The sequence below is a fragment of the Thrips palmi genome, unplaced genomic scaffold, assembly GCF_012932325.1.
Source record: "Thrips palmi isolate BJ-2018 unplaced genomic scaffold, TpBJ-2018v1 HiC_scaffold_19, whole genome shotgun sequence".
NCBI lineage: Eukaryota > Metazoa > Arthropoda > Insecta > Thysanoptera > Thripidae > Thrips > Thrips palmi.
In genome coordinates, this window is record NW_023144628.1 from 2127666 (window position 1) to 2142081 (window position 14416).

Sequence of the window (14416 nt, forward strand, 5' to 3'; positions counted from 1 at the left end):
CCGCAGGGAGGCCGGCGCGCGGCGCGGCTTAGGCGTTCCACACGCGGCCGCATCCCGCCGCCGCTGTGTGTGCGGGGTGGATCGTGCACCAGGCCGGCCACATTTAGCAAACTTGGAGATCCGCCTTTTCTTCGGAACTTGCCTGCCTGTGATTGGGCGGCCGCTGTCCGTCCGTCCGTCCGCTTGGCCGGCTGTAATCCCCGGGAATAGAACGACTTTGCCACCGTGAAGTAGAGGCCGTAGTCTCCGATGGACGCACGACAGAGAAAGAGAACGAGAACGAGAGAGAAAGAGACAAGGTCTCGTGCTGCTGCCCTTGCTGCTGCTCCGCTATGCAGCAATATCTCCTGTTGGGAATATTGTCCAGCTGGGCCGCCGCCCCGGCCATGTTATTCGCTGACCGCTCGCTTCGGAACACTCCCCTGGTGCCGCGCCACGCCACGCCGCGCCACGCCACGCCGCGCCACGCCGCGCCTCCCCCACATTCCCCATCACGGGCCTGGGGCGTGCTCTCGCGTGCGGTCTTGGTGGCCGCGGCGGCTGCCCCTGGCTCGCCCCGGGGAATGCATTCCTCTACAGACTGTACTTTGGGATTCCGGGCCGCCTGGCCGCTTCTCCACTTAATACCTGGGGCACCTGTCCGGGGGAGCCAAGAGCCTATAGCGGGCGGCGCCAACCCGCCTATCTGGCCGAGGCCGCGCGGAGGCCGGTGTAAGATGCGCGGGGTTAGGTGGAGGTCGTGGAGGCCGCCGAGGCCAAGACCCTCATTTGGCGCCACACACCGTGCCATTCGACACCCTGGAGGCCGTCGAGGCCGTCATCGTCTTCGCCCCTTTTGGGTCCGAGGCGTGGCGGCGGGGCTCGCTTTGTGGGCAGGCCGTTGCGCGCCGCCCTCGCAGCCTTGCGCATTATTCACGCGACCAAATTTCGCCCGGACTTGAAGTGATACAGCGGGCGGCGTTTGTCGGGCCGGGCGGCGGGGTTGCGGTGCTGACGGTGGCGGTCCAGAGCGTCCCGGTGGTGTCCCGCGCGGCACCGCCTCCGCACTCGGCGTCCCCGCCGTCCCCGCCCACGCCATGGAGGCCCGGCGATCCGTCTTGTCCTCGCAACCTGTTGTCCGCGCGGCTCATTGCGGGCGGATTGGGGCGGACGGCCGTCCAGCGCCAGGCCGTGCTTCACGTCGGCCAAGCTGCTGCAACTGCAAAGTCGCCCGGCCCGGCTCAAGGCGGGGTGCGGCCAAGTCGTCTCCCTCGGGGCCGTGTGCCAAGAGCGTCCAGGGCGGCCAGGCGGCACGGCCAGGCGGCACGGCCAGGCGCGGACGATGGCGAGAATGCGGGCATAACGCGGGTTATGGCGCGACGCCCTCGCGCCATGGCGTCGTCGTCGCCCGGCCAGCCTGCCAGCTTGCCAGCCCCGCCTGCCTGCCAGCCTCGCCAGCCCCGCCTCGTAAAGGCTGCTCGCATAGTCCATAACTCGGGCCGCAATGTTTTACTCAAGTATATGGATATCAGCGGTCCGGCGAAGGGCGTGCCGTGCCGTGCCCTGGCGTGCCCTGGCGTGCCTTGGTCCCGGTGCTGGCCGAGGGACGGCGAGGGACGCTCGTTCCCGCCGCGGGGCTGGGCCAGGCGGGCCAGGGCCCCCACCGCGTGAATCTGTAAGTCCGGAGCCACAATCATAACCCTGCCATACAATAAAGGGTTCCAAAGGGGTGTCTATAATATTGGCGCAGTAAAAAATCACGCCACCATCAAAACAGTGATCGGGAAAAAAGTATACGGCGCCGAGCGGAGCAAACAAAAGGGGGCTGTTGGATTTTAATTCGCGAGATCTTATGTTCTCTCTCGTTTTGCTTCGCGGTCCTCTTTAAGCGCGTTGCTCTCTGTGCTCGCTCTCCTCCAATCATGCCGCACCCTACCCCAAGGCTGCGGGGCTTGGGGACGCGGCGCGCCGCGCGGGACGAGGATGGAGGGAAGGGTGGCAAGGGCGCGGCCTGCACGCCGTTCGTCTTCGTCGCTCTGTCTCTCTCGCACCTAAAGGCGACGCCCTATGAGTGCGAGGGAGACGGAGCGACGGAAACGACTCTCGGAATCAGTCTGCTGGCGAGGAACAAGAACAAGAAGCGAAACCATTATCTCCCCTCCGCGGCGCCTTAAGCCGGTTCCACGTTCCACTTCCAGCACCGCGCCGCACGCGGGGACCGGGCGGGGCGGGGCGGTGGGGCGGCGGGGCGGCGGGGCGGGGCGCAGCGGGACGCCGAAAGAGATACCTCTGAACCCGACCGCCGCCGTGGCCCGCCGCGTCCAGACCGCCCCGTCGCCCCCATGACCGCCCTCGCGCTGGAGCGGCGCAGATTACCAAGACGCGTCCCGGCTCGGCCCGGCGTAAGGCGCGGCTGGGCGCGGCCCTCGGCCCTCGGCGCGCTCGGCTCGAGTCGGCCACGGCGGCGTCTCAATGACAAAGGAGAGGGAGGCCGAGGGGTCCCGCCAAATTCAAACAAAACTCAGCGGGCTTCGCTTGCTCGGCTTGCCAGTGGCTCCGCCGGGAAAGAGGCCGGCGTCGGCGTCGCGCCGCGTCGCGCAGGCCACGGCGGCGGCCATGATGCGCCCGGCACGCACCTCACCTGCCCTTCCCCCGCCACCCCCCGCCACTCCCCGGCCTCCAATCGGAGCCAGTAAGCCACTACGCCGTGCTCGGCGTGCTCCCCGCCGACGTGCCGTGCATCTCAAACACGCCCTCCATCCTCCAGCCCGGCCCACAGCGCCGCCCGGTGTCACGGTGTCACGTCGCCGCCGTGGTTTTACACTGGCAGCGCGGCGCGGCCCCCAAACCCCGAAATCCAGCCGCTAAATTGGACGGGCCAACACGACCCCGGCCACGCGCCGCACGCGCGCCACGTCCCGCGAGCAGCGCGACGCGCGAGCTTAAAAAAGCGGTGACGCATGACGCTCGGGGAACCAACTGGGACCGGAGGCTCTTTGAGCGGCCCGCTGTGCACACGGACCGCCTGCTCGTTGTGCCTCGGCGGCCCGGGCTCGGCGGCCCGGGCTCGGCGGCGCAGGCGGCACGCCCCCGCCCGCTCTCAGCTCACCTCAAATTTACTGCTCCTCATTGTAATTCGTTTGTGCTGAGCGACACGCCGGGTTGGGGGAGGGGGGGGGAGGGCGCCTCGAGACTTGTAATTAAAGCCGGCTCGGCTTGCCGGGGCTTGCCAAGGCTTGCTGCGCGCAATTAACTCTTAAGCAGCTCGACGATCGCCTCTTCAGCGGCACGGCGGCACGGCAACAGAGAGCCCCGGCCTGCCCTGCCGCCCCCCGGCCCTCGGCCCGCCCCCGTGTGTTGGGCTTCCCCGAAGACACGCCGGCCGTCGGCCCCTGCTGGCCCCGCCCGGCCCCACCCGGCCCCACCCCGCTCACGGCGAGGGCGGAGTTTGAAGAGTTTGATGAATAACTTGGTAGAGCCACCGCCCGTTTTTAGCAGGACAGTCTGGGAAGGGGGAAGGGGGAGGGACACCTGCGGGGCGCTAGGGGCGGCCCGAGCGTGATGGGCATGTACACGCAGCGGGGGGAAAGTAACAACCCGCAGGTGCGGCCTTTATGTCTCGAAAATAGACTTCGAACACTGGTAAAACTAAAGCGTAGTATTACCCACTGTTTTCAAGCGTAATCAGTTTACGCTTGAAATCAAGCGTAACAGGCTCATCCGCCAAGATTCCCCCTATCTAAGTGCATGGGGGAATTTCCAGAGTATGCTTGATTTCAAGCGTAACTTCTTCAAGCGTAACTTTATGCTTGACTCAAGCATAGAGTTACGCTTTAGTTTTACCAGTGAATTTTAAAACAAAAGTTGACCTTTTTTAAAAAATTATTTTGCGATTTCACGTTCTTTCTGCTCGACCCTCGAGCCGAGCTCTGGGGAGCTTCTCGCCGCGATGCCGTAAACCCACCTTCCACTGCCTCTGGCCTTTCAAAGTCTCGACACTCCGCACTCACACACACAGCTTCTACTACACAGTATAGGGCAGCCGGCCGACTGCATGCACGTCGTACTTTACGTATTAAAGACCAGACAAAACAGCAACTCGCTCTGATCCCCGGCCCGTGGCCCTGCGGGCTATTTAGCGTGAAATTATGATGGGCTCGCCGTCAGACAAGACAGCCTGCTGTACTTTCGCTCCTCTTTCACTCTTGTTTACTCTTTCGTACTCTCAATACCGACAGGAAAAAAATTGAACCTTAAGTAAGTCAAACAACTGCTACCGTCGAGACCTGCGGGACGCCTGGAGTATAGGCACTGTGCCCATGGTGTAGGGTCACATACGCAGTGCTCATCCAAGAGCAGCCGGAGTCGAACCCAAGCCGTCGACGCTCAGCCTGAGCGCGCGCCTTCTTGTTGTCCGCGGTGCGTCCGCCGCTGCAAAAGGGTAAAGACCTCTGGTAAGTTGGGGCATCTCATCAGCGGGGCTTGTCCGCCGTGGCCGCGCTGCGCGGCCTGCGCGCCGGGGCCGCAAAGTTGTTGGGCAAGCGTGTTTCGGTTTGGCCGGCGCCAGCCCCGGCGCCAGCCCTCCAGTGGTTCCATCTCCATTTCAATGAAGGATTCGCGCGCGGCACGTGCGCGGCGAGGCGGACTCTGTCACCGCCACACTTTGCTCTGCTTCCCCATGTAGTGCTCGGCCGCAGTTGCTGCTACACTATCGCGAATCTGTTTGTCAAGTAATCAAACTTGGGAGTGGCTGTTTGTTCTCGGCATTAGACTCGGGCAAACCTCTGCGGGGCGAGCCGGCCCGCGGCGACCGACCGACGGAGCGACCGAGCGACCCCGCCGGCCCGGCCCGGCCAGACCCAGATGCCGCGGGGCCGGCGAGGTTTACAGTTTGCACAGCGCGGAACGGCGCGGAACGCCAACAACTCGTACTTCCTGTCGCGCGGCAGCTCGGGGCCCGGCGCCCCCAGCATGCATGGCAGTGCAGGGCCCGTTGACAATCGGCACAAAGCGCTGCGGAGTGCGCTCCGCTTCCCGCCACCGCCACGGCCCGTCCGCCTGAGTCGCCACTCTGACGGCGCCTCCGCATTCTGCGACGCCGCTGCATCGCCGACCAGCCTCATTCCGTTTTCGCGCCACTCGAAGTCGCGAAGACGGGGGCGGTGTCGCCTCCGGGCTGCTTCTTCTTTGGAGTGATGAATCGCCTCGTCCCCAGCGGCCCCGCCCCGCCCCGCCCCGCCCCCGGGACTCATCCCCGTGAAGCCCTTCGTTATATCGGGTTGCCATCTGAGGTGTTGGCGGCGTACATGGGAACACCATTAGCCCCGCCGGGAGTCATTGCGGGGCGGGGCGGGGTGGCCGGACTGAGCACACACTCCGCGCCCCCGCGGTCGAGAGGCTTGGCGGCGGGGCTTACCGGGAGCCAGCGAGGCACCGCGATCACGGGGCGGATCGGGGCGCGCAGGTGTCGCGTGTCGCGAGGCCGCGCCGGTGTGGGTGGTGCTGCCGCGCGGCGGGACGCGGCGCGGCAACGCGAGCGGTGTTTAAGTTTGCCAGCCATTGAATCGTGCTTCGGACGGGGTGTGCGCGGCGCGTCGAGTTGTGCCCGCCGGGGGGAAGGGGTGGGGGAGCCTTCTGGGAGCAGACGGCCGCCACTCCCGTGTCTCTGTCTCTCTTCCTCCGGGCCGGAGCGGAGGGCGAGGCTGCCGCGCTGCCGCCACACACGCCTTAATTCCGCCGTGCCGCCGCTTCGCGCCGCTTTGTCGAATTGCGAGTGACGAGGCCTGGCTGGCCCGCAATAATTCACCCGGCCGGAGTAACTTTCCGCTCTCACGGCCTCACGGCGCGCCGACTGGTGAGGCACCGGAGCTGGAGGCACCTGCGCTCGCCTCTCCACTCCGCTCGGCCGGCCGTCGCTGTCCTCGCAACTACTCCGCGGAGGTCTTGGCGGAGCGCGGAGGCCCGACGCCGTGGCGTCCCCGGGGACGTGTCGCCCCGTCCCTGGGCGTCACGTCGCGGCGCGGCGCGGCGCAGCGACCGGTGAAACTTACTTTGTTCTTGGCCAAGTTTTGCTTAGGTCGGCGCCGTGGCGCGGCGTGGCGCGGCGTGGCGTGGCGCGGCGTGGCGTGATAGATGGCCCAATGCAGCGCGGTGCACGCCGACGCCGCTGCCGACTGTGGTGAACGGTGCCGCCAACGAGAAGTGGCCAATGTTGGCAAGTGGGGAATGTTGAATGTTGACGCCAGGCGGCGGGTGCGAAACGCAGCGGAAGTCGTCCGCTTTAGATTCCAAGCCCTGCGATTAAACAAAACAAAACTGAGAGTTTTTTGTTTTTGTTGATTTTTCTCTTTGCTTTTTGAGGGCAAGTGGGTCGTTACCATGAGGCGCCCTCTCGGAACAGCGCCTGGGCGGGAAAGGCCGCTTTCATATAGCAAGCGCTGTTTTTGTTTTTTTCGGCGCCGAGTGCATTCGGCTGAATTCACGAGCTAATTTTTTGTGTGTTTTAGTGCGCCGGGTTCGCGAGAAAGTCAACGAGGGGGAAAAGGGGAAGGGGGTAGTCAAGGAAAGATGGGGTGGGGCAGTGAGACGTTAGGGCGAACTGTGTACGGGCTATAATGAAGCCCGTACCGCGGGGCCGGCTTGTTGTGACTGAAGCACGAAACGAGCCTCCATGCCGCGCAGCTCCACGCCCGCCGGCCGGCCGAACAGCCAGCCGTTAATTCTGCTGGCTAGTTGTCATCGGCGATAGGATCTAGCGGCCTGCGGTGTGCGGTGCCTGCGGGCCGCATGCGGTGCGGCAGGTGGGGAGGGGGGCACTTTATTTGCATGTGGCGAGTGCAGCCCAACGCATGTGTCTTCACGAGCACCAGGCGTGGCGCGGCGTGGCCGCGGAGGCCGAAACAGTGTGGGGGCGTACCCGGCGAAGGGCTTCGGAACTGGCTTCGGAAAAGGGCCGGCTGTCGCGAGTTGGCGAGCGCAGCAGCGGCTGCAGCGGCGGCGGGCCCGCTATCGCATCGGTGCAGTTACGTGCCGCACATGCAGAGGGCGCCGCACAGTGGGCCAGAAGACCGGTGGAGGCGGACAAAACTCTAGACGCGTTTTGAGCTCCAGAGTCGCTAAACAGGCCTCGAACCGAACGTGTGACCCCACCAATGGATTCCTCGTTCGGAGAGCAATCCATTGGTGGGGTCACACGTTCGGTTCGAGGCCTGTTTAGCGACTCTGGAGCGCAAAACGCGTCTAGAGTTTTGTCCGCCTCAACCGGCTTTTGGCCCACTGTGCGCCACCAGTGCAGCGGCGCAGTGGCCCACGGCCCGCAAACGCTGCAGCGGTAAAAGCACGCTGCAGCGCCACTGCAGCGGCGTTCCGTTCGGAGCGGCGGATAAAAAGGAACTAGACGAAAGGGAGGAGTGGCGGGTGGGGCGCGCCGACACGGCCGTGTGGCGGGGCGGGGCGGGGCGGGGCGGGGCGGGGCGGGCTGGCCCGGTGCAGCACAAAGCCGCCGCTCTAATCCCATTCCGCGCCGCACCTCACCTGGAAAACGAAAAACTTTCCTCTACGGCAGGCGGGCCTGCTGGAGTGCGAATAGAACAATTATTAGCAGGCCCTGCCTGTCTACCTGTCTGTCTGTCTGTCTGTCTGTCTGGCTGGCTGGCTGGCTGGCTGTGTGTGAGTCGGATCGTGTTCGTGGCGCAGACGCAGGACGCGGTTCGTGGGAGAGTACTGGCCCTCTGCCTCATTGCCCATACCTGACGTGTACTGGCAAAGAGCCGACGCGTTGCCCGCAACAAAGTTATTTTTACGGCGCCAGCCTCGCTTCCTCCCCGAGGCTCCCCGAGGCCGGGGCCCCGCCGGGGTCGGCGAGGGTCGGCGTGGGTCGGCGGCGCAGAGGATGGGTCGGGGAGGGCGTCGTCGGCGGGGTGGTGGTCGCGGTGGCGTGGAACGGGAGGTTGTTCCGTCCGTCCCGTCCGCCCGCGGCCCCCGATGCACGGCGGCACGGCGGCACGGCGGCCGCGGGGTGCACCGCTGATTGCGCTACAAAACTTGTGATTTATGTGACAGTAGTTGTTGGCCACCACTTGCCCCGCGTCGCGGCGCATCGCCCCGTGTTGTTGCCCGGCAGCCCCGGCCGCCCCGGCATCGCCGCGCTCGCTCCTGCCAATAATTACCGCCGCAGACCGTCTCTGTCTCTCTCGCACTCACGGGGCGTCCCCCGTTCGGCGCGGGAGAGACCGAGCGACGAAAACGGCTCTCGGAATCAGGGGTCGATGTCCGTCGCCGCCCGTCGAGCGGCAGGTCGTGGCGCCTGCGAGTGCTGCGAGTCTCATGATGGCCTTGTTGTTGTGTTGCAGATCTACAACATCACGGAAGGCATCCGGAGGAACTGCGAGGCCAACATCAGCGACGCCGCCCAGGCGCGGAGCGGCGACTCGAGGCGTAAGGATCCCTCCAGTGTTGTTGTTAGTTTCGAGTGTAGACTTCGTTCGCCGCCACCAGTCGGGCGCTTCGTGCCTCACTCTCCACTCAGTGCACGCAGCAGCGCTCTGTCTCTCTCGCACTCGCATGGGGCGTCCCGTGAAGGGCGTCACGCCGTGAGGGTGCGAGAGAGACAGGGCGTCGGAACGCTGAGCGGAATCAGTCTCCAGTCCGCACCAACGCCACGCCCGGCCACGCCCGGCCACGCCCGGCCACGCCACCCGACAGTGGCACGCTCTTTATTCCAACCTATAAAACGAGAGCGGGCGAGGAGCGCTGCTGGCAGCGCGCGCCAAGCCCTCGGCACGGCACGCCACGGCACGCCACGCCACGCCACGCCACGGCCCACAAACACACCTACCAGGCCTAATAAAATGACGAGACCATAAGAGCGCCGTAAAATTGTGCGCTATATATGGTGTTCTTCAAAATCCGGCGGGCCGCCCGCCCGCCGGGCGCGCTGGCCTGCCCCGCGCCGCGGGGGTGGGAGCCCGGGGAGCCACTGTCGCACCGCGTGGTGGTGGGTGGAAATGTAGGGAATGTCGGCCATGCCGGTTTGAAGCACCTTCATCATCGGGCTAATGTATTCGCATCAATATCGCCGGCAGGCTCCAACAATGGAACATTCTTTCGGCCGCCTGGGGCCCCCGGGCGGTGTTGGCAGACGCCTGTATGTAAATACCACCCGAAGCCAGTCAATAAACCGTGCTTTAATTGGCTGGGTTCAGTAAGTTCTAGGTGCCTTGAGGTGGTGCACTGTAGCGGCAGGCCGAGGCAGACCGAGGCAGGCCGCCCGGCAGGCAGGCAGCCGGCGCGCGTCGGCGCAGGGATGCTGTGCGTGTTGCCTACCCCGCGGCTCGCAGGCGCGCTGGCCGGCCGACCGGGCTTTTTATACCTTGCAACAAAGCGAAAGCAACACCGGCCCGGATCCCTCATGGCGCTCGTTTTACAAGGTTTCCGGTGGCTTATTCGATTAAGCAGGCGCGCCCCGCCCCGCCCCGCCCCGCCCCGCCCCGCCCGGACGGCAGCCGGCCGCGTAAACGACTCGCGTAATCATCGCGCGAGCGCCTCGCACCTTCTCATTACCGGCAAGTTTGGGCCGTTGCGCGCCTTGCTGGCTTTCAAGGCGAGGCGGCGGAGCGGGCGGAACGCTGGCCCGCAATATCGGGCCGTAATCGGTTCCACGGACGCGTTCAGCGCGGACACTCCGCCGCAAAAGTCTGTGTTTTGTTGTTTTTTTTTACGGTAGGTTTTGATGCTATGCATACTTTTCCCTGGTGGCCTTGAAAGAAAGCAGCAGGCGCGAGATTTTCCGCACCTTCCCGATATTTTTTTTTTACTGCTCCGCTGGCGCAAATTCCTGCCTCCCGAAACGTCCCACTTCTGAGCATGACTGTACGCGACGGGCCGGCGGTGGAGGGAGCAGCAGCTTATATACTGTTTATGCTCGTGCCACTCCCCCGCGCCGACACCCTGTATTTTTCAACCCGCCACACCTACTGCCAGCGAGCTTTTTTCGCGCCAGAATCCTGCCTCCCCCACCTGCGGTGATCAACGCCCACCCTCCTCCCCACCCCGCCCCCTTTCCCGGCCTGCACTGCGACGCAGCGAAGCGCGGGGTTGTTTAGCGCCCGGTATTTAATGGCTGAATAATTATGGTCCAGGAAGTGCATGCGCGTGGCTGCGAACACCCGCCTCAGTAGGCCAGGCTGGCCCCGCCCCGCCCCGCCCCGCCCCGCCCCGCCCCGCCCCGCCTCGTTCCAGGGCGTCACGGCCGTGCCGTAAATACCACGTGCGTTGCCTGCGAGCTTTTGCGCCCTGGCGCGCGGCGCGGACAATTTCATTTCCAAGCGACGCCGCGTGGCGGGGCGGGCCGGGGCGGGGCGGGGCGGGGCGGGGCGGGGCGGGGCCCCAACCACACCTCATCTCCGGCAAACGAGTCCCGCGTGCTCCTTTTCCCGGCCGAGCAGTCCTGGCGGCCCTCGTTCCTCACGCCGCGCCGCGCCGTTCGAACGCGGACGCGCCTTCCAGGTGACCCTGTTTCCTTTTCACTCCGCCCCCTCTTTTTTCCTTGTCGTCTTTGCTCTAAGACGACAGTGCTGTCGCTGTGAAGGGGCAGGCCCGGCAGGCAGACGGGCGGCGCGATGCAGTCGCCCCTTTCTGTCCCCCCCCCCTCCCCTCCGCAGGCCTGCAGGGGCGGGCCGGGGCGGGCGGGGTAGCGACACTGCGATGGGCCCAAAGACGGCCCAGCCTGTTTGCTCTGTCAACAGAATGCTGAATGCGGCACGCCGCAGCCCCACCCCCTCCCCCTCCCCCCGCCAATACACTGCCGCCGCTATCACATTCCATCAGGCTGTCAAATCCCTCTGTTTTCACACCCGCTGCGGGGTAGGCGAGAGGGGGGTGGGGAGGGGGGTACACCTCTAAAGGGTAATCCCGAGTGCGGATCGAGGCGGGCGGCGCAGGGCGGTGGATACACAGCGGCCAGGGCGCTCTGCCGCCTTCCAGTGTGGGTTCGGCGCGGCTCCAGTGGCGCTGCCGAGGATGTCTGTGGCAACCAGATAGCAATGGCGGACTAGGCGGCCGGGCCCTGGATCCAGGCCGGCCTCCGACCTGACAGGCAGTGCAGACAGTCGAGCCCCGTCCCTACATCACACCCTCATCCATGGTTAGTGGTGAGCGTTGTCAGTGGGGGCGGGTCCGCCGGGCCTGAGGCCTGGGGGCGGGCCCTGCCCCTGTCACTGCACTCGGCCGCCGCCCCCACCTCAAGGCCGCCGCCGTCAAGGCCGTCGTCGCCAAGGCCGCCCGGGCCGCGTCCGTCCGGTGACGTAATGCGATGCGCGATGGAAAGCTCCTTACCCGGCCGGCAGTCGTGTGTGTCCGCTTAGTGTCGCCCCGCATGCGCTGCCTCCGAGCTGGCTAGGCTTGTGCGCCCGGAGCCCTTTCCGTAAACGCTATCTAATTCCTTATTTTTCTTTCCCTTTCCCTCCCTGCGCCTTTCTTCGAGCACCCGAGCCCTTTCCTTTGTCCCCTGTGCTCCAAACCGAAACTTTTTCTTCTTCTTTTTTTTCGCCTCCCTTACTGATGGCCGTCTCCCCGTCGCCCTTAGTACGTGGTGTGCCGAACTTTACCTCGTGGCTCTTTGTGTCTCATGAAAAGGAGAGCGACCGAGGCCACACACACCTAGACACACGCCTACACGCGCACACCTGGACACACACACCTACTCACACAACCACACGCCGTCACATGTACATTGTATGCGTGTTGGACGGGCCTCGGCCCCGGCCTCGACATTGGCGAACGCGAACAAGGAGACGCCCATCCACGAGCAGAACTTGCCGCCTTGGCAAACATCCCCGGCCTGGTCGTCAGCCCCGGCGTCAGCGCGTCAGCGCGCCAGCGGCGAAGGGCATTAATATCCCATCCTCGCCGGTTCTTTAAACCCGATGGACAAGAAAGAAAAACAACTTTATTGTTTCATCGCGGCGGAGGAGGGGGAAATGTGAAATGTATGAAATATTATCGGTGGCGAGGTGCTGATATCGCTTCGCGCCGCGCCGGCTTTGTGGCTTTCGGCTCGTCCTGCCCGCCGCGAACGCCCTGCTGGCGTAACCTGGCCCTCGCGCCGAACTTGGCGCCACTTTGGCGCCGATTATCTCGTCATTTGAATCCCGAATGAAGGCGGGGCAAAGCGGAGCGCTTCAAACTACTCGGCAAAGTGCGCCAAACCTAATTATAGTTGGCGCCACGTTCGCACGGCGCCGCGGTTTCCGGGGAAAGAAACAAGGACGGCGAATCTGCCAATCGGGGTCGAGACGGTCGACACGGCCGAGATGGGATTGGAGCCCGATGGCCGCCAAGGTCGACGAGGCCCTCAAGGTCGCGACGGTCGGCCTGGCCAAGGGCCTGCCCGCCCTCCATTAGCGAGATCGACGCGCAGGTCGATCTCGTCGTCGGCGAGGTGCCGCGCGTCGTCGCCTACCCGCCACTATGAAAAGCTCGTCGTCGCGCCGCCCCCGGGACAGCCCCCGGCGGGGCCCCCGCCGGCCCGGCCGGCCCCTCGGACGGCGTCATGGTTTATGGCGGGAGGCCCCGCTAGAAGCGCGCCGGGCCATGAAAAATTCGTCGACCCTCCTCTGCCACGCGGCACGGCACGGCGCGGCACAGCCAGACGTGAGTTAGTGTCGGTGTCTGTGTAAATCGCGCGTGCCCTGCACATCAACCACGGCGAGCCGCGGCCTGTTACGCGCCGCTCATCTTTACGAGGATTTGCCTCTGAATATTTGAACAAGCCGCGGGGCGCGCCGCCTTCCGGTGCCTGTCTGTCTGTCTGCCTGTCTGCCTGTCTGTCCGCCTGCCTGTCTGCCTGCGCGACGGCGACGCAGCGAGTGCAGGCATCGTGTTTTTAATAAAGGTGATGGGCCGGTGGATCGGCGCCGCGGGGGGGGGGGGGGGGGGGGCACCGCTTGGGGGTGCGTGTGTGCTGGAAGAGAGGATCGAAGGGGCGGGGCTGAAGTGGCCCTCTCACTCGCACTCGTTAAGAACGCCGAAGTGAGGTCGCCTGATTTATTCGCGTTTTGTTGTTTTTTTTTTGAGAAAGAAAGTCGTACAAGACGCCCCCTGCCGCCGCGTTGTCGCTGTTGTGACCTTTGCTGTGACGCGCGGACGTCCCAGACGTCGGGATGATAAAAAAGTTTCCCCAGACGAACCGCGCTGCCGGCGCTGCCCTGATGACGGGACGGGCCACGGCCCGCCACCGATAGCTGATGCGCGACCACTCATTTTACGATGACGCCGCCCGCTCCGCCGCCGCCACGGCCACCGCCATGTCCACCGCACCGGCCAGCCCCAATCTGCGAAAGTTTTGCCCGTTTTATATCCAGCCCTCCGCTTCTTTTGAAAGTCGACGAATTTCGGGTGGTCCGCCGCCGATAACGAAGCAGATGACGCTCCGATAAAATGTACGGCAGAGAACCTTGCGAACCGGGGAGGGGAGGGGAGGGGAGGGGAGGGGTGGTCACCGCCGGCCGGTCGTTAGGCGGCCGTCTGTTGGCTTTCGCCGACCGGCGTGGGTTCGACTCCCCGTTGTTCCACCTTGCCAAGTTTTTGTGAAGGTTGCAAAAGTTTTGAACTGGAACTATTTCTAAGGTGCGCTAACTGAGCTCTTTGTCGTGTTGCAGCGATGTGCCCCGGCGTCTTCGACAGCTGGGTCTGCTGGCCGGACACCGAGGCCAACACCTCGGCCGTCATGCCGTGCCCCTACTTCATCATCGGCTTCGACCCCAAGTGTGAGTACGCCAGTGCGGCCCTGAGTGCGACAGAGACAGGGCGACGAAAAGCCTCTCGGCCTGCTGCAGGACGGGCGGGACGGACAGGACCGCGCAGTGCAAACAGGAAACGCTGCTGGCCAAAACGCAAACCGGAACTGGCTCCACTTCCGGCGATGGCTTTGGATGGCTGTGCCGGGCTCGGGCTGGGGCCGCTCTCCCGGTGTCGTGGACCTCTCTGGCGCAGCCAGGGAGTCGGGGAGGAGAACGGGAACGGGGAGGCGGCCAGAGGCGGCGGGGTCGGGTTCACCATCCCTTATTGGCTCCATAAAATCAACAACGTCTGCCATGTCTCAAGGCCACCCCACCCGCCCCGCCCCGCCCCGGCCCGCGGGCCTCGCGGCTCCCGACGACGCCCCGCCGCACTCACGCCTAGGCCAAGTGCCAAGCCGGGGAGGGGGAGGGGGAGGGAGGCGTCATCGCCTGTGTGGGTAGGCAGCCAATTCTTCAGCAGCCCTGACGCGGCTCGGCGCGGCACGGCACGGCGCACGGCACGGCATTGTCTGCCGGTCCTTGGCGGAGGCCGTCGGCAAGGTCGGTGCGTATCACGCCTCGTCAGCCCCAACGGCCCCGACGGCCCCAAACTCCACGCGCCAAAGCCGGCGCCGCACTGCAATGAAATAAAAACGGAA

At 65.0% G+C, this 14416-nt stretch overlaps 1 protein-coding gene across 1 annotated transcript in view; it reads left to right on the top strand.

Annotated features, from left to right (window-relative positions):
* The window catches only part of LOC117646143 (calcitonin receptor), a 29503-nt gene that overhangs the window by 11832 nt on the left and 3255 nt on the right, over positions 1-14416 (top strand). The window contains exons 2-3 of the mRNA XM_034386875.1: positions 8331-8415; positions 13638-13745. Coding sequence (XP_034242766.1) covers positions 8331-8415; positions 13638-13745 — 193 coding nt within the window. The remainder of the gene's footprint in view (positions 1-8330; positions 8416-13637; positions 13746-14416) is intronic.